The sequence below is a fragment of the Stegastes partitus genome, unplaced genomic scaffold (assembly GCF_000690725.1).
Source record: "Stegastes partitus isolate 25-593 unplaced genomic scaffold, Stegastes_partitus-1.0.2 Scaffold475, whole genome shotgun sequence".
Taxonomy (NCBI): Eukaryota; Metazoa; Chordata; class Actinopteri; family Pomacentridae; genus Stegastes; species Stegastes partitus.
Window position 1 is genome coordinate 249,148 of NW_007578206.1, and position 18,855 is coordinate 268,002.

At 40.6% G+C, this 18,855-nt stretch overlaps 1 protein-coding gene across 1 annotated transcript; it reads left to right on the forward strand.

Moving 5' to 3' along the window:
- The first annotated feature begins 17 nt into the window (after nucleotides 1-17).
- zhx1 (zinc fingers and homeoboxes 1) lies at nucleotides 18-17,157 on the forward strand. The gene is made up of 8 exons (XM_008286899.1): nucleotides 18-1,908; nucleotides 3,899-4,229; nucleotides 5,529-5,989; nucleotides 6,285-6,488; nucleotides 7,380-7,595; nucleotides 8,230-8,394; nucleotides 8,606-9,838; nucleotides 11,099-17,157. Exons 2-8 carry the CDS (start codon nucleotides 4,019-4,021, stop codon nucleotides 11,381-11,383), a joined length of 2,775 nt encoding a protein of 924 aa, XP_008285121.1. The 5' UTR covers nucleotides 18-1,908; nucleotides 3,899-4,018; the 3' UTR covers nucleotides 11,384-17,157.
- The last annotated feature ends 1,698 nt before the right edge of the window (nucleotides 17,158-18,855 follow it).

Consider the following 18,855-nt stretch of genomic DNA (forward strand, 5'->3'; position numbering starts at 1 on the left):
TGACCATTGTTTTAAATCTGCCTTTTAACCCTCAGACTTTGTGATAGTGCAGCATAAATTGGTTAAAAAAGCTCCAGATCCTTTCTGTGTAATACAAGGTAAAGTAAGTGATGTTTCATCCATAACTATTCACAAAAAGATGTATTTTTACATTCAAAAGTTCTCCTCCAGCCATACTGATTGTTTTTGTTTTTTTTTAGCTGATGACTGGTGATTTTCACCGAGCTAGGTTCTGGAATTTGTTTATTTCTGCTCTTAGTTGTCCGAAAGCCACACGGGTGATTGTAGAATAGAGTTAGATGCAGTAATTACTATTTTTCCAGTAGAGCTTTTGGCAGAATCATTTCTGTACAGCCATATGCAGCATCTGCCTCCTATTCAACCAGGTAGTTATGACCAACCAGAAGATATTTGCTCTGATTTTGGCACAATTCAAAATTCTGATATTATTATTAAAAAGTAAAGAATCTGTACATGTTTTTTTTTTTTTTTTAATGTGTATGATTGAAGTTTAGCTATTCTTTTAGTTGAAAGGCTTACAGACTGCAGGGATGAAACCTGCATTGACAACTTTTAGAAACAAAGAGCCCAAACTGCTAAACATCACAAGATTGACCCAGAACCTGCAGCCAGAAGACACAAGTGTCTTGGCTGGATTTATCTCGTGTAATTTATAATGTATTTATCTTATGAGCTTTGTCAACAGTTTAAATAAAGCAGAATTTTAGCAGCTGTTCCAGTTTTTAATCAATTGAGGGCTGCATAAAGAAGCTAATTGTGCTGTAGAGTTCTTTGCATGGCAGCCTTGTCTGCATAAGCTAACAATTAAAACGAGTGACCTAAAAAAAAACAAAAAAAAACATTAGTTTTCTGGTAAAAAATAAAAATAAATAAAATTGCCCCCCAATTTAAATAATGGTCTCAGTTAATTGTCATGCTCCACCATTTGCTAAAATTGCATTTTGTTTTCGCATTGGTGTTGCTATATATATTCACAAAGAGGCGTTTGCACGGCAGCTTTAACAAAAGACTTTTATATCGTTGCCTGTTAAAAAAAAAACAGAAAGGAAACTGTTAAATTTGACTAAGAGAAAAGCCTGAAGAACAACAGCAGCAGCAGCTCCACTGTGAGGAAACGCTGCAATGTCAGTGTTGTCCTTAAGTAGCTTCTCCTGCTGCCCTGCCGGGTCATGTAAGGACATTTTGGCAGACAGCCTGACCGGGGAACCGAAGCGGTTTACGGCCCAGTTCACACATTGTTTCACATCCACTTTCTTTTCTGGACAACCCGTAGCTTAATTCACATCAAAAAAAGAGCCCACCACACCGCTAAAACATTAGGCATTTTTGCTAAGTTGCCCAAATTTTTCACAGCACCGAGAGTCGCCGAGGAATGACGTCAGGACGTATCTCATTGAATGATGACGCCGTTTGATCATTAAAAAAATCTGCCGTTAAAAAATATCAGAGAATTAGGTCAGCATACAACACGGCGCCGACGCTCCCGGTGTGAATGTAACCGCCGTGCGTTGGAGGCTCTAACTTTTACAAAAAGACGCGCTCCTGCCGTTAAAATAACCTGCTCCGACGAGGGGGGAGAGATGTCCGGTGTTTCCAGCATCTGCAAACGAGTGCCGTAGCCGTTAGACCGGTCCGTCCGTCCGCCTGTCTGTCTGCCTCCCTCGGCTTTTAGGGGGGTTTGGGAGACCCGCAAAGCCCGAATAACGTTACCGCTGCTGCAGTCCAGCCCGGCCAGGCTGTGGGCTGAACGGTTAGCCCGGGGGGACGGAGGACAGATACCGCCAGACAACCTGAAGGCTCAAGGCTGCTCTGCCGAGACCCAGGAAATCAGTCCTCGCCTCGTCTCGACAGCCTGGTAGCAACACAGTGCACATTTCAGTAGTTCCAGTAAGTTTACCGCCAGACGTGATCAATAATACAGACCGGCCCGGCTAACACTGGCTAGGTGGCCCACATTATTCACACGCTAGATGCTGTTGGAGCTAAATTAGACGCCACGTCCTTGTGTTTAAAGAAAAAAAAAAGAGAAAGAAATGAAAAAAATGCTAGAAGGTTTCTTTAATAATTAGCTAGCTCACACCTCCACGTTATTGAGCTGCTAACTGTGAATGCAAACGATGGCAGCACGTTGTAGCCTACACACAGTTGTTGTTACTGCTGTATTATCTGTGACTTTATGAGAAGTTGGCCCAAAGCACATTGGGGTGTTTGAAAATATTTGTTATGTCACAGTGAATTACCTAGCAGGACAAAAGACTGTAGCCATGACATTTAATTAAACATTTGTTGTAACCAGGCAATCTGTGCTATAAAACAAAATGTAAACAGTGTCTTGGTGAAGATCAAATAATGTTGGTGGTCCATACTAATAGGAATATCTTCAAGCTTTGAGCCCCCAGTTGCTCCCACATTGTCCATCGTGGTAATTTTATTAAATAGGGATTGATGTGTGACTATGGTATGAATTTGGAGCAGTCCATACCGATGATTAGTAAACAAGGAGACAGGTAACCAGTATTGAGAACTTATACAAATTTGCAGTGAAGATGAAAAATCTCAGAGTCAAAATTTAGAATAATACAAACTCGAAGACAAAAGTTCCTTTGTTTATTAATGTTTTGCATGCATTCAATGCAAAGAGAGCTTTTCAACATCTGTCCTTGGTTGTAGATGGGCTGTTACTCATGACATGTCACCAGTCAGGTTGTGCTGTGGGAATGACATTGATCAAGACCAAAGAGTTGTGACTATAGACAGAGCCAAACTAGCACATTTTTAAAGGAATTATCTTATTGGAAATTGGTTACATAAAATAACTCTAGTAATTGGATAAACATGAAATATCAGATTCAGAATTGGCCAAACTGATAAATGGTCAGTCTGTAGTATTGATTAAAATAACAAAAGTCTCAAAACCAGACAGAGAAGAGAACCCCAAATCCTAGACATCAGGTTTGAGTAAGCCATGTTCCACCTTTCACTTCCAATTATTGGCACTTGATCTGAAACCGACGATTCTACTCTGAGGAAGTTCTGATAAGTGTGGCAGTGTGCTTGTATTTTCCATGTAACTTCTGCTGTTTATTTAAATCCTGAAAATGACAACAGAATGTTTTGTTCTATGTGTCTTTTGTTTGAGGATGTCGCCTTTAACTGTAAGCACTGTTTCAGAGAGGGACAGGTGTTTTTTTTTTTTTGTTCAGATATGTTGGAATAAGTCAGCAATTTTTACGGCGTGCACGTATTTTTTAACGTGGCTGTAAAAAGGGATGTAACTCATATTATTAATTGGTGGTTACTTTGTCAAGTAATTGTTTGGTCTCTAAAATTAATGACATTGCCTGTCACACAGCAGAGGATCTCAAAGTGATGTCTTAGAAATGAGTCACAGTCCTAAACTATTCATTATGCACTGATAGGAAGAAGAAATGAAACAATGAACTGACTGTCATTGATGAATTTGCCGTGAATTAACTTGTTTACTGGAAGAATTTGAACAATATTGAAACCTTAATGTCGCAGCATGATACATGTTGTCATGGGTTATAAGCAGCTTTAAAAGTCTTTATAAAGTATTCACAGTCCTATGAATGAATATAGGAAATATGTATATGTACAGTATATCCCAAACTAAAAAGGACTACTAATTAACTAACTTTGAACTAATTAACTGTTTTATGTACCCAAAATTATTTTTCAGTGATATGCAGACCTTATTTTTTACGCTAATGAGCTAAGCTGGCCTCTTGGTCCACATGCTATTTCTTAACATTTATAGAACAGTAAAACAACAATTGCTCATTTAAACAATAAATCATCAGCACCAGTGGACACATTATTTGTGACATTTGCTTAATTGTTTTGTTCCTTCCCTCAGAAATACATAATTCAAAGCCTGAAGGACATGTGAGCACAGCTGCCTACGATATGTGAACCTCGACAGTTCTGCCACACATCTTCATTACCATAGCAGAAGTAAACACAGTTTGGAGTGACAATGTCAAGCCGCCGGAAATCTACCACACCTTGCATGGTGCTGCCTTCTGATGTGGTGGAGCAGGAAGAGGTGGAGGAGAAAGCAGAAAGGACAAAGGAGGAAGAGGCAGGGGAGGAAGAGGAGGGGAAGGTGAAGGAGGGACCGGAGGAGGGGCCGACTGCAGAGGAGCTGGGTCAGGCTGTAGTGGTTGTTCCGGCTCCACCAGAGTCAGGTAAGAGCTGACCCGATCTTCCATGTGTGGATGACAATGGCATTTCAGAAGCCTGAAATATAATGCCTATAAAAAGTATTCACCCCTCTTTGAGGTTTTCCCCTTTTATGCGATTTTAAAATTTGGCTTTTTTGACAAGAATTTTTTAAAAAAGTAAAACTTAGGAAACAAGAAATAAGTAAGAAAACAATAGAGACTGCATTAGTTATTTATTTCCTTAATGTCAGTGTTTAGTAGATACACATTTGAATGCAATGACAGCAATGTGTGGTTAGGTATCAATCAGCCTTGCACATCTGGACACTGTAATTTTACCTCTTCTCTGCAAATCTTTTCAAACTCTGTTAGATTGCATTGGGATCTTAAGAAAAAAAAAAAAGCCCTTTTCAAGTCCAGCCACAAATTCTCAGTTGGATTGAGGTCTGCGCTCTGACTTGGCCACTCCAAAGCATTCATTTTGTTGTCTTAAAGCATTTTGTTATAGCATTGGCTGTATGCTTTGGGTCATTGTGTGGGAAATCTTCTCCCAAGTCACAGTTCTCCTACAGACTGCATCAGGTTGCTATCCAGGATTTTCCTATACTTTGCTGCATTCATTTTACCCTCTACCTTTACAAGCTCTCCAGAGCCTGCTGCCGAGAAGCATCCCCACATCATGATGCTGCCGCCGCCATGCGTCACATCATGATGTTGCCACCACCATGTTCCAGACTGTGGATGTTGTGTTTGTGATGAGTGCAGTGTTTGGTGTCTGCCAAACATAGCATTTCTACTCGTGGCCAAAAAGCTCAATTTTGGTCTTATCACACCAAAAAAGCTTCTTCCAGTTGACTTCAGAGTCTCCAACGTGCCTTCTGGTGAACTCTGGTCTAGATTTAATATGATTTTTTTTTTAACAGCGGTTTTCTTTGCTACTCTCCCACTCGCCCATAAAGCTTTGATTGGTGAAGAACAGGCACTGAACAGCTTTTCCCTATCTCAGCTGCTGAAGTTTGTTACACCTTCAGATGAGTCATAGGTGTCTTGGTGGCCTCCCTCACTGATCTTGTATCTGTTTTTCATCTTTACTTTTTAGAAAGCTTTTTTTTTTTTTTACATTCTTGTCAAAAAAGCCATATAAATTGACCAACATTTAATGTTGTAAAGTCATAAAACTGGAGAACTTCCAAGGGGGGTGAATACTTTTTATAGGCACTGAACAGTTAAACTTTTCATATACGCATATTCACTGTCAATCTAATTCAACATGAATCATGTGCCACAATAAATGTGTTGTTATTGTTATCATTACTATTTTAGATGAACCCAGTGTCTCTACTGGAGACGATAGTGAAGTCATCGGTCCTTCATTGAAGCGCAGCGCTGCAAATCCTCCAGAGGATCCGAGCAGTGACCAGCTGATCCAGGAACAGCAGTGTGATGCACCTGAGGAGGGAGGAGCAGACCCTGCAGCAGTTTCTGCCATCTCTCTCAGCAAAACACCGATCATGAGGATGAAGACCAAATCTGAACCCAAGAGGATCGCTGTGTCTCTGAAATCTTCAGATGAGGGAGCAGAAGGGTTTGGAGTAGGTAGTGAGGGAGAGTTGGGAGGAGAGCAGGAGCCCATTGAAGCACCGTTAGGACCCATGACGCCAGTGGAGATGCTGCTGCACGACTCCATGAAGCTCGGCGGGGGTGGTTTGCTGCTCGGCCCACCAGAACACCAGAGGAAATCATCTATTTTAAACCCCACTGTTCTGCCTGCTGGTCTGGCACAGGTAGATCATTAAGTGTTTAATACACAGACATACAGGCATAGGGATGATATCTTTATCCCTATCTGTAAAACATGAATGCCCATGTTTTTAGACCCAGCAGCAGCTAAAAACTGATGGGACTTTTTTGACAAAGCATTACTCTAATGATATATATCAACAGCATCACAGAAGTCCTGCAGCTGATAAACATACATCGTCTTGTTCAGGAGCACTTCAGCAGGACAGCAGCTTGCCAATTACAACTTGGGCACCATACCACATTTGTCATTTTCCTCGCTCTCTTTCTCTATTCCAGGTGCTTTCTGCCTTCCAGGCCCAGCAGAGCACTGCAGCAGCTCAGCCCCAGCTCCTGATTCCCCTCAGCAGCATCCCTTCCTACAGTGCAGCTATGGACACCAACCCCCTGCTGGGCAATACATACAAGAAGTTTCCTTACCCCTCCATGGCTGAGATCAGCAGCCTGGCAGCACAGACACAGTTCACAGAGGAGCAGATCAAGGTACATGGAAGTCGGGAGATTTTTTTTTAGTAGATTGCTTAGGCGGAAGTATTTTCATCTGTTTGTGTCCACTTGTTTGCAAGACATCTTAAAATCCCTACAAGTAAATAGGGTTGAAATTTAATCACCCACTTTTAGTGATGCAGCATTATTGAATTTTAGGCCCATAACAATAACTAATAATTACCTCTTTATTTTTAGCAGTACTTATTGATCTGGTATTAAATATTCCAACAGTAACAAAACCCATTAGCATAACACACACTCATGGACTAACTGATGGGGAAACCCTTGGACTGCATGGTCTAGAAAGGCTCTGTAGCTCCAGTCATCATCTCCTTTGTCTCCTCTCTGCTGATGAAGTGCATCTGCAAAAATTCAACCAAGTTAGGCTCAACCTAATTACCTCTAAATTTAGCTAGCATACCCCCTATATTTTCATAATGCCATGTATGTCAGTGTAAAACCAATTATTGATAAAGAGGGGTGGGCATCAAAAGCTGTCTCCTTTTCCCTGCTGTTCAATGTTTGTTTGTCAGATGGCCTGAATTTCCCACCATGTATTGAGGTTTTTTCATTTTCTTGTAATATGTGGGTTTAATGAAGTTGCCCTGTTTCTGTCTCTATCCCTAAACTGTTCTTGTGGAAAATGTGCTACCTGGACGCCTGATCTGACCTCCCCTGTCTCTAATGAAATACTATATTTACTGTATGTGATTCTGTCAGCCGTATGTCATTGTTTTGATATGCTTTTTAAAACAGCGTACTGTCTTGGTATTTATGCATAATTATATATCTGTGTATATTTTATCAAGTGAAAAGCAACCTCAATCTATGCATCTACATGCTGACTCTTTTTAGCAAAAGATAATCAAATGCCGTTGATCCCAGGTGTGGTTCTCAGCCCAGCGACTGAAGCACGGTGTCAGCTGGACTCCCGAGGAAGTGGAGGAGGCCAGGAGGAAACAGTTTAACGGCACGGTGCACACAGTGCCTCAGACCATCACTGTAATACCTGCTCACCAACTCTCAGCTGCTGCTAACGGTTTGCAGTCCATTCTTCAGACCTGCCAGATAGTCGGCCAGCCTGGCCTCGTGTTCACACAGGTAGGTAAGAAAAGCTTGCAGTATGTCCGTCAGCTTCCCTCAAAGACGTGACAATGCACTAGTTTCAATGGGTGGTAATGTTTCAGAGTGAATCCATGCTAAATTCATCGAAGAAACAGCTGCTTGACTCCCCTTTGAATTTTATTTCATTGACCTTATTAACATGACCTCATTATTCCACATTGTAAATACGTTCCTTTAACCGTTTCACAAACCACTGCCATACATGCCGGGTTTGCTTGTTGCCTGGATTCCAGTAATGTTATATGATCTGCTGAGAAACAACATTATGCAGTTCATCTTAAACACACAAACTGCTTCATGCCATCGCACATTACAATGAAAATGCATCGTAGCTTGGGAACTGAGGTTTTGTACCAAATGATTATAGAGTGAATAGGTGAATGATTACGCTCCTCTTGATTGAAATCATTTTCACTGCACTGGCTGTTCCTTGTCTGTGTTGGTTTTGGTGTCTGGCCAGACTTTTACAAATAAGAGCAAAAGGGAAGTGTAACCTTACCAAAAGTCCAGTGGCACAAGTACAAGGAAACATAGCAATTACACATTTGAAACACAGTTTTGTTTTAGCAATAAAGACCACTTTAATAAACCCTGTCTGGTTTTTCCGCAGGTTGGACCAGGGGGGAACCTTCCAGTGACCAGTCCCATCACACTGACAGTGGCAGGGTTGCCCAGTCAGTCTCAGAGCTCCAGCAGAGTTCCCTGTCAGCCTACCCCAACAAACAGTGAGCTGAAACGGGCTACCACTGTCCAGCCTCCCTCTCTTTCTCCACAGGTGGGAAAAATGCGTAAAGCTGATTTGTGCTGTTATTGCTGTCAGCAAGCTCGTTTGTGATTTCTTAAGCTCAACTAGTGTAGAAAATGACCTCATGGTTTCTTTATAAGTTGTGCAAATTGCACTCGTTGCATATGTGGCCATTTTATCTTTCTCATACCAGGTATTTGAGACTTGATTAATATGTCTTTTTTTTCCTTCTCTCTCTAAGGAGAACTCAGCCCTCAGTGCTGACACATTCAATATGCGACCTAAGAAATCCAAAGAGCAGCTGGCAGAGCTGAAAGCCAGCTACCTGAAAAACCACTTTGTCACTGATGCAGAAATTGCCCGGTTGATGAAAGTCACGAACCTGACAAAGGGAGAGATCAAAAAATGGTTCAGTGACACCCGGTACAACCAGCGCAACTCCAAGAACAGCCATGTCATTGTTTTCCACGATGGAGGGGGCAGAGGAGGTGGCGGCTGTAGCAGCGCTGCTGGCACCACTATTGTTATTGACTCAAGCGATGATGTGACCCCCACATCGCCCCATCCTCCACGCACTCCTCCTGTGAAGGAGAAGGAGACCCGGTCTAAAACTTGGAACCCTTTCCCAGACTTTACTCTGCAGAAGTTTAAGGAGAAGACACCAGAGCAGCTGGTGGTGCTGGAGGAGAGTTTTGAGAAGAGCAGCACCCCATCAGATGAAGAATTCAACCGCCTGAGGACGGAGACTAAACTGACACGGAGGGAGATTGACGCCTGGTTCACTGAGAGACGAAAAATGCCATCTGTCAGTACCTCCTCGCCGGATTCTTCTGAGGGAGGAAAAATGGAAACAGATGGAGCAAAAGCATTGGAAGGAGGAGGAACAGGAGGAGCAACCTCTTCTTCTCCATCTGCCACATCGTCTCGAAAGGGTAGTCAAACACCTCCAGGGAGTCGCAGTAAGCAGATGCCCGGCAGCAGCAGGAAAGACCTAAAAGACAAAACTAAAAAGTCTCCGGAGCAGCTCCACATTCTGAAAAGTGCCTTTGTGCGGACCCAGTGGCCCACACCAGAGGAGTACGATCAGCTGGCAGAAGAGAGCGGCCTTGCTCGCTCCTACATCGTCAGCTGGTTTGGAGACTCTCGGTATTCCTGGAAGAACGGAAACCTGAAATGGTTCTTTCAGTACCAAAGCGGCAGCATCGAAGGACCAAATGGAGGAGGTAGTGGTAAAATGGGGGGCGGCGGCGGCGGCGGCCGTAAAAGACGTGGTAGACATCGCGGTTGGGGGCGATCCCGAACCAGGAAGCAGCCACGGAGGTCGGCCTCCAGTGCAGATGTTGACAGGTCACCCCTGTCAAAGAAATTCAAGACTGGGAGGGAGATCCTGAAGGAGTACTACCTGAAGTACCAGTTCCTCAACGAGCAAGATCTGGATGAGCTTGTCACCAAGACCAACATGAGCTATGAACAGGTAATTAACAGAACCGCATTTTTATCACAAATTATTTTATATTTTGGCACCAGGGCCCCAATATCTGAACGCTTCATGGGACTAAGGTGATCAGAAAATCCACGTTTCTGGCTTCATTAAGTTGATTTAAGACACTGCTCACTTGTCAAAGACAGAAAGTGTCTTAACAAATAGGAATACCTTCCAAACTACATGATTCACTGAAGTTTTTGTTCATTTTTAAGTCCTCTTTTAGGCCATGTTTTATGCAACATGGCTGACGTTTAACTTAAAGTAGGAAAATAAACATAAATAAAAATTCTCAAAAAATAATTGTAATTGAATGTATGATTTTGCAGTTTTCCTGGCTGATACTTTTTTCCTTTATTTTTTTTTTTTATTTAGTGCAGCTTACAGAGCAGAATTTAAATTAGAGAGATCAACGTCTTTTTGATTAGTGATATTTACACTGTAACTGGTCGGAATTTTTATTCAGGGTATTTATAGCGTCATTCCTACTTGTTGAAACAACATTTACAGATATCTGGAATTCACTTTTGACTGGTCAGAATAATAGCTGTATGTGTCTCAAATATCACAGATACTGCTTATGCAAGTGTCACCAGTAGTTATTGGTTCTGCAAAGCATGCATTAGCAGAAGTAGTGGCGGTTGATATGGTAGATAAGGCTTAAATTAGGATATCTGAAAAGGACAATATAGATACCTTGAAGTAGAATCATGACTAGTCTAAAATAAATTGTTGATATTTGAAAGTGGAATTACAACTAGTCATAATGCAGCCACAGATATCTGCAATTCACACTTATGGTGTCACTTTTACGACAAACTGATATGTGAAATGACAGTTGTGGACAGAAAGAATGACATTGTGGATATCTTGAATGTACTTTTAATAAATGAGCCACAAAATAACCACATTTTAGGATATTTAGTCCAAAAGATTATCAAAATTGTTCCTAAAACAGCAATGATGTGTAATATGTGTCTATTTGTACAATGTAAACACATTTTAATGTCATTCGAACCGTGCAGTTAACAGTCAGTAAAACGTTTTTGCACTCCAGAAAATCTCATGGACAAGCTCTGCAGATCATCAGCTATGACAGTAAAAGAACCCAAAAAAATGTGCACACATTTTGACCCTTAGTCTTTCATTAGTTAAAAATGCAAATCTGTTTCACCCAAATTCTTAGAAATACCACAAAGGACGTGACCTACTGTCAACATGCAGCTAAGGCGTCTCTTTTTCTGTGAAAAGGTCAGGGAGTGGTTCGCCGAGGTTCAGCGACGCTTAGACGTTGGGTCAGATCCCTTCCAGGAGGCAGCTGCAGGCAGGACGGACGGAGACGAAGGAGCAGAGGAGGACGAAGAGGAGTCGCAGGGAGAGGCGTCGGCGGCCACCGAGGAGCAGGGTGGGGCAGGAATGGGAGAGGAAGATGAAGGTGAAGAAGACGAGGAGGATGACGGCGAGGAAACAGACGACAGTGAGGTTTGGGAGCCATCACGTAGCGTCAGGAAGTCTTTGTCCGTTTCCGAAGACTAGTGATTGTGGGAAGCAAGGTGAAACTTTACTGAATGTTACAAGAGAAGTACTGGATTGATCAATGCTGGAAGACAGTTAGCTAAACCAAGTTCTTTATTTGCCACTTTGCATGTGTAGTCATTTGCAACATTAATTCACTGTTTTTTCCAACTATTTCTGAATCACATCTACATGAGACTAACAGATGGATTATTAGCTTTAGCTCACGCTCTCTGTATTGTAAGTAAGGTTAAGATAAGAATCAAAGCCTACAAATCTTCAGTGGCACATGAGACTTTGATGAAAGTTACGGAGCACGATATTTTGTCAAAAGGAACACCGTGAAGTGCAATCTTCAAGCTGAGCTGACGATAAAAACTGTTGAGATGAAATAGCTACCCAAAAATACGTTGCATCCATTAGCCCTTCTTTACAAACTATTATACTGACTGTTGTAAATGACAGGTTGTAGGAGGAGATGACAGTTTTAATGTCCATCATGGTCCTTGTTAGATTTGCACTCCTTGCTTGCTGAGTTGAAGCCAGTATGGAGATTTATTCACACAGTGATGCCACTTTTCCTTGAGAAGGAGTTTTTGTTATGCTGTTATGAGCACAGGCCTAATTCAAACTTCAATCTCTAATGTTATGAATGTTTCACTCCTGGTCCCGAGCCAACAGCGCACACAGAACAACAACAAAAAAAAAAGACTTCTCTGTTATATTCAGAAAGGTGCTTTAAACGTATCACAGCTAGATGTCACTGCTGAGCAATGTCCCCAACGAAACCAGCATACATCTAATTGTGGGGTTGATTTGACATGTTTTCTTGAGCACCTGTGAAGATCATCGCAAGGACCAGCTGGCATGGACTGATAAAGACATTAACTGTCTGAGATGAAGGCCTAACCTGACAGGAGAAGAAGTACCTTAATGCTGAATGAATGCCAACGCCATGATGCTTTTAAGAAACACAGGATGTCTTCTTAAGTCTTCCCTTAGTTCATTGTTTCATTAATATTATAGATTTTTAACTGAAAACCTACAGATCTGAGGAGAAAGATGCCACAGAATGTGTTTAATATGCACTGCTATTAATGTTTTTAAATTCATGTCTCACTTGTGACAGAACACATTCTGTGTTATTCTGACCTTTTCAAAGTGGGTTGTGTAGGTTCAGACAGTATGAGGCTGTTGTGCCAAAGTTGAAAGTGTTATCTCCTGAGCAGTGTGCTGTAGTTTAATAAATGGCCACTGTGAGGTGGACGTCTGGGTCCACTGAAAATAAAAAGAAAAAAAATTGCTGCAGTATTTTACTGGTGGTGGGCCTCTGATGGATTAAAGCAGAGTTTCCCTCAAACCATGTAAATGTAAGCACCAGCTGCAGACACAATGTGAATTTAGAGTAAATTAATCAGCAAGTTAGCACCAAATCACCGACATGAGGCCTGTGAATCAATTTGGGTCCCGACCCGTACTTTAAGAAACACTGTTTAACAGTATTTCAGATAATAATGACTCCAGTCTGCACTAAAGACAAAAACCTGAAGCACCTAAATCAAACTTTTTCTTCTTTTTTTTCTTTTAGAAAAAAAAAAATGCACTTTGTCCACTTGTGTTCATAGTGGATTAAATCTTGATTAGGCACCTTAATCTCATATTCTACCATGAAATGGCTCTGAGAGACCAAACCTGTTTTGTATGATTACAAACTGAACCAGTATTTTGCCTTTTTTTATTCTTGGTGTGTTTGCACACAAGGAGGAATATTACCAGTGTATCCACTTTTCTAATAATATATGTGTTTCATAGTTGGAAGTTTGTATGGCTCAAAACAATCGAACAATCACCCACCGCTTTCTTTCACTAAATTGCACAATTTGAGCCCCATTTTAATCATTTCTCCCTTTGAAAATGCATTTGTGTTATATTTGTCATCATGTCTTGGAATTTTGCTTTAAATTATGGGAGCTTTCTCCCATTTGCCCCTCTTGCACCCCTATGCCCCCATCTGACTCCCTACCCCTCTCCTCCAGTCCACTTTTGTAAAATGAGCAAATAGACTCATGATGTGCTCTTCCGGAGGCATTTCTGTAAATGTTAGCAGTGTCATGTTCGTTCTCTGTCTCATTAACTTGTCTGCAACACAGCAGACACACAGACGGGGCTAAAGGGACATCTTCAAATGACTGACAACCGTTCAAAAAATTCTAACATTCTTGGAAGTGTTGCTTTCTCTCACGGAAGGAATTGTTGTGATGAAGAACCAGCACATCATTCCCTCTGTGGTGGGAAGTCTACCAAATACCCCTCCTCCTTCTGTTTTCTTCATGCTTTACTGCATTCAGATGACAGGACAATAGACTGAAACCTGTCTCAACTACTGTTTTTCACTGGTAGGGGAGGGACCCTGATGAAGCTTTGCAGGTAAACCTATGTGCCTACATGGCTCGTACACCTGTTTGAACAGAATTTCACCAACTCTCGACTTTGGAAATCAGAAATGTTTAGCTGATTAACAGTTTGTTCAAACGGAGTTGTGATGCATGATGGAGCGCTGCTTTCTGCTGACGCTAAAAGATGCCTAGATACTCTGAAGTTGACTTTGGAAACTTCTGTTGTAAGTCCTTACTTGGATACCTTGGGGTTCCGAAATTAATTGTATTTTGTCACCAGGCACTTGTCACACGAGATGCTGGCACCTTTAGCTTTCCAAAAAGGCATTTTAATGGACATTTTGAAGCCAATATTGGCCGTTAGCTGTAAGAGAAGCCTTTATCCATACTGTTGTAATGTGACAAGTGCCTGGCCATGAAAATAAGTTCAAAATGTTAAGGTACACTTTTGTCTAATACTGCATGCAATAACAAGACAGACAACAGCTCATTTTGTACATACGATATTTTGGGTTGGTATACTTGGCACAGTAAAAGCCTAATCTGGGCTAAACTGCTTGTGTAGCTTTAATAATACCTGTTACTTTTTATTACCAAGTTGACTGCAACTATGGACCTGTTTTCTTTTACATGTGTTGAAACTTTTTCAGATCATTGACTAAGTCGAGCTACTGATAGCTTGGAAGGGCCTGCTTGAATTAGTGAGCTCCAAGCTGAGCAACATTTGAAAGGAGTCCTTTGATGGAACTACATTATCACCCCAAGTGCACTCATTCCGTGCCCTTTTATACGCAGTTGATTCTTGGTATTTTGCATGTCCATGACTAGCTTTGTTTAGTCCACAGATTAGGCTTAAACCTGCCCCCAGGTATCCAGCCCACAGTCTTTTACAGTGTGCTCTTTCTTTACTATAGTCAGTCTGTTTTGAATGGTTTTATATGTTTCTATCTACAAAAAACTGTCATTACAGCTCTATCCAGACATCAGTGGATTGCTTGTTAACAAGACAGACTCATACAATATGTACAATAGAATAGTGTTTTTGAAATAGAATCAGTCTTAGAGTTCAGTCAGTGTTGCCCAAGTGGCTAATGGTACTTTGGTTGCGAAAATATAGAATCATAACTCAATGGAATAGACATGCGCTGAGGTAACGAAATTCCAAAAAGTGAAATTCTTGGAAAAAACAGGGTTTTTTTGTTTGTTTGTTTTTTTCGTTTGTAATGTATTGTAATGTATCCCAATCATGCTAAAATATGTCTAAGCTGTTTTGTGACGAGAATTTAAATGGAACAAGATCATTACTCAAAATCACAGCTGTTTAAAAAGAAACTCCACCAATTCGACAAGTGAAATTCAGTTTACTGATGAACAGTTATTTAATGTCTGATGTAGCTCTGGAGCATAGATTGTATATAAAAGATGGATGTAGCGACTGTGACATCCGCCGTGGACTACAGTTGTGAAGCATGAAATTTGGCATTTAACCGTTACCATCTTGATTATTTTAAACCAAGTGTTACAAACAAGCAGTAGATCTGGTTGGAGGACTTGAGCACACTATGTATGGTTATACGATAGCAATCGCAAAGTATCCCTCCCCTAAAACATACCCTAATTTGTCATCCGTTTTAGTCTAAATAAGACCATAATTTGCAAAATGAACACCATGCCATCCTCAAAAAGTTTTAAAACTAGCAATTGAGTCAATAAACTTATTATGAAAATGTTTACTGAGGTTAAATTTTTTCAAAGAAGTAGGGTCATTTTCTCATAGACTTCTGTACTATCAGGTTTTTGCAACCACACAAGTTGCCCCCTGCTGGCGCTTAGAACAAAATGCAGGTTTGAGGCACTTGTGCTTCTCTGTGCTTTTCAGACCTAAAGTCTCCATCTTTGATTTGCAATCTATACTCGAGAGAAAGCTTTCCAAAATTAAGTTTTTGAAAAAAACAATCTGATAATGTCCAAGTGATGACATTTTCTGTCTATTTTTGTGATACTGTAACAAAAGTTGTCCTTCCTGACAGTTAATGAAATCCTCATGTGAGCTGAATTAATATTATTGGTAGAAACCAGTGTTAACACTTCTCCCCAGGTCTGTTGAGGTGCCATGTCTGTTCACTGAGGTGTGATTTTATATTCAACACTCATGTATCCCAGTTAACCTTGTGCAGTAGAGCTAACATTGTGATCTGAGTAGTTTACCTGCTGTTGTATTATGCTCATATGTCATATCTGTATCCTTCGCTATACTCCTGCTATAGTCCTCCCTCGTTTTTTCTGTATTTAGACAGGTAGTCGGTTGAATGTTTCTTACAGCAATCAGAGATTCAGATGTTTTCACTATACAGCCGCCAGCTTTTTGGTAAAGAAAAAAAAACACCTTGTCAGAATTGTAACATAATGTATGTATTAACAGAAATGTTTTTGTTTTTTTTAACTCATTTACAGTGGAATTTTCACCTTCAGTTTTTTTCTGATCTAATTTTTACCTGCTGACAGTTTTTACCCCAAGTTACTGCTTTCAGTGGGCGTGATTTGCTTTTAATCATGAACTGAACGTTGTTTCTGCTTCAGTATAACATATTTTCAGAGTTGTTTTACTGGAACATGACAGGGATTTCTCAGCTCTTGTATTAAGTTACAGTTGCTTCCATAGACACAGGAAAGAAATACAGTGATCTAGCTGTAAGCTCTGCCTTAATGAATGTGGTAAAGCCATTTAAAAACATCACTCCTGGCTTTAGAGACAGTTTTTTTTTTGTTTTGTTTTTTGAATTCGGCTGTGATCTCAGTCCTGTAGAAACCTACATAAACCGGTACGCATTAGCCAGAGTGTCAAGCAGATTAACTTCTGGGAATGAAACTGACTTACTTGTGGTTTTATTCATGACAAAACATCTCAACAGCACAGCCCAAATTGGTATTATTCTGTGTCTATGGAACTAACAATCCACTCCGCATCTGAAGTGTGTTAAAAACTGAGAGTATCTGTCAGAATCTTTGATTAATTGTGGTATGTATGTGTAATCACTTCTGCAGTATTGCTTTAGAAAGCTAAAAAAGAAAAGAAAAGAAAAAAAAAAACCTTTGTGGCCCCTGCAATCTTCAGCTTGTAGCTACCAGCTGTAAGACTGACAATTTGTGCAATGTTAATTTAAAGTCCCAGCTGTTATTGAGGCTTTGGCTTGGTTTCTAGCTTGATTTAGAAAAGATTTATATTTTATACTTGTTTGAGGACGAAACCCAATAAATTTTGATCAAAAGATGTGCACTTGTGAGAAGCATTTTGAGTGTTTTGCTTTGAATAAATGCTATAAAACTGTCTGGACTAAATGTGGATGCTGAACAGGAAGTACTGTATAATGTCCTATTAAAAAAAATACATGTGTTAAATTGTTAGGTTTTTACTTGGCCACGCGTCCTGAAGATTTTTTTTTGTGTGTTTTTTTTTTCAGAATTTGTTACTACTAAATGATAACAGTTTTGTATAACAGTTTTGAGATGCAGTGTCAGCTGTTGAAAATGCAAACTGTCCATGTAAACGTCTACCTGCTGAATAGTCACTCAAAACCTACAAGTAGCAGAACTTTATTCGGAAGCAGGCAGAACAGAGTTACTGTACATATGAAAATAACACGGCTTGTTCCACGCACAGCCTTCACTGCTGTGGCAGATATCAAGGAAAGGCAGAAGTACAGATACTTTGACTACTGATACCGACACTGAGTGGAAACCAGGAGAATTGGCGCTTTGAGGATATACAGTTGAAACCAAAAGTTTACATGCACTGTATAATAAGACATAAATCCTTTTTTTTCTTACTGTCTGACATTAAATCAGACTAAACATTTCCAGTTTTCGGTCAGTTAGGATTATCAAAATTATTTCTCTTTGCTAAATGCCAGAATAAAGAGAGAGAGACTTTTTAGAGATTTTTTAAAAATTACTTTCTTTAAAGTCAGTAGTTTACAGAAGATTACTATTCCTTCAAAGTATTTGGGAAAGCCCAGATGATGATGTCATGGTTTTGGAAGCTTTTGATAGGTTAATTGACAACATTTGAGTTAATTGGAGGCACACCTGTGGATGTATTTTAAGGCACACCTCAAACACACTGCTTCCTTTTGTGACAACGTGGGAAAGTCTAAAGAAATCAGCCAAGATATCAGGAAGAGAATTGTGAACCTCCACAAGTCTGGTTCATCCTTGGGTACAATTTCCAGATGCCTGAAGGTTCCACAGTTATCTGTTCAAACAATTATAGACAAGTATAAACACCATGGGAATGTCCAGCCATCATACTGCTCAGGAAGGAGACGGGTTCTGTGTCCCAGAGATGAACGTGTTTTGGTGTGAAACGTTTCTATCAACACCAGAACAAAAGTAAAAGACCTGTGAAGATGCTGCTGAAGCTGGTTGGAGAGTGTCATTATCCACAGTGAAACAAGTCCTGTAATGACATGGGCTGAAAGGCTACTCAGAGAGGAAGAAGACATTACTCCAAAAGCAACATAAAAAAGCCAGATTACAGTTTGTAAATGCACACAGGGACAAAGTCCTTAATTTCTGGAGACAAGTCCTGTGGTCTGATGAAACTAAAACTGAACTGTTTGGCCATAATGACCATCATTATATTTGGAGGAAAAAGGGGGAAGCTGGCAAGCCTGAGAAGACCATCCTAGCTGTGAAGTACGGGGGTGGCAGCATCATGTTGTGGGGCTGCTTTGCTGCAGGAGAGACTGTGCACATGACGAAAGAAAGAACATTATGTGGAAATTATTGAAGCAACATCTCAGGACATCAGCCAGGAAGTTAAAGCTTGGGTGGAAATGGGTCTTCAAATGGACAATGACCCTAAACATACCACCAAACTAGTTACAAAGTGACTTAAGGACAACAAAGTCAGTGTTTTGGAGCGGCCATCACAAAGCCCTGATCTCAATCCTGTAGAAAATTTGTGAGCAGAGTTGAAAAGGCATGTGGAGCAAGACGGCCAACAAACCTGACTCAGTTCCACCAGTTCTGTCAGCAGGAATGGGCCACAATTCATCAAACTATTGTGAGAAGCTTGTGGAAGGAAACCCAAAATGC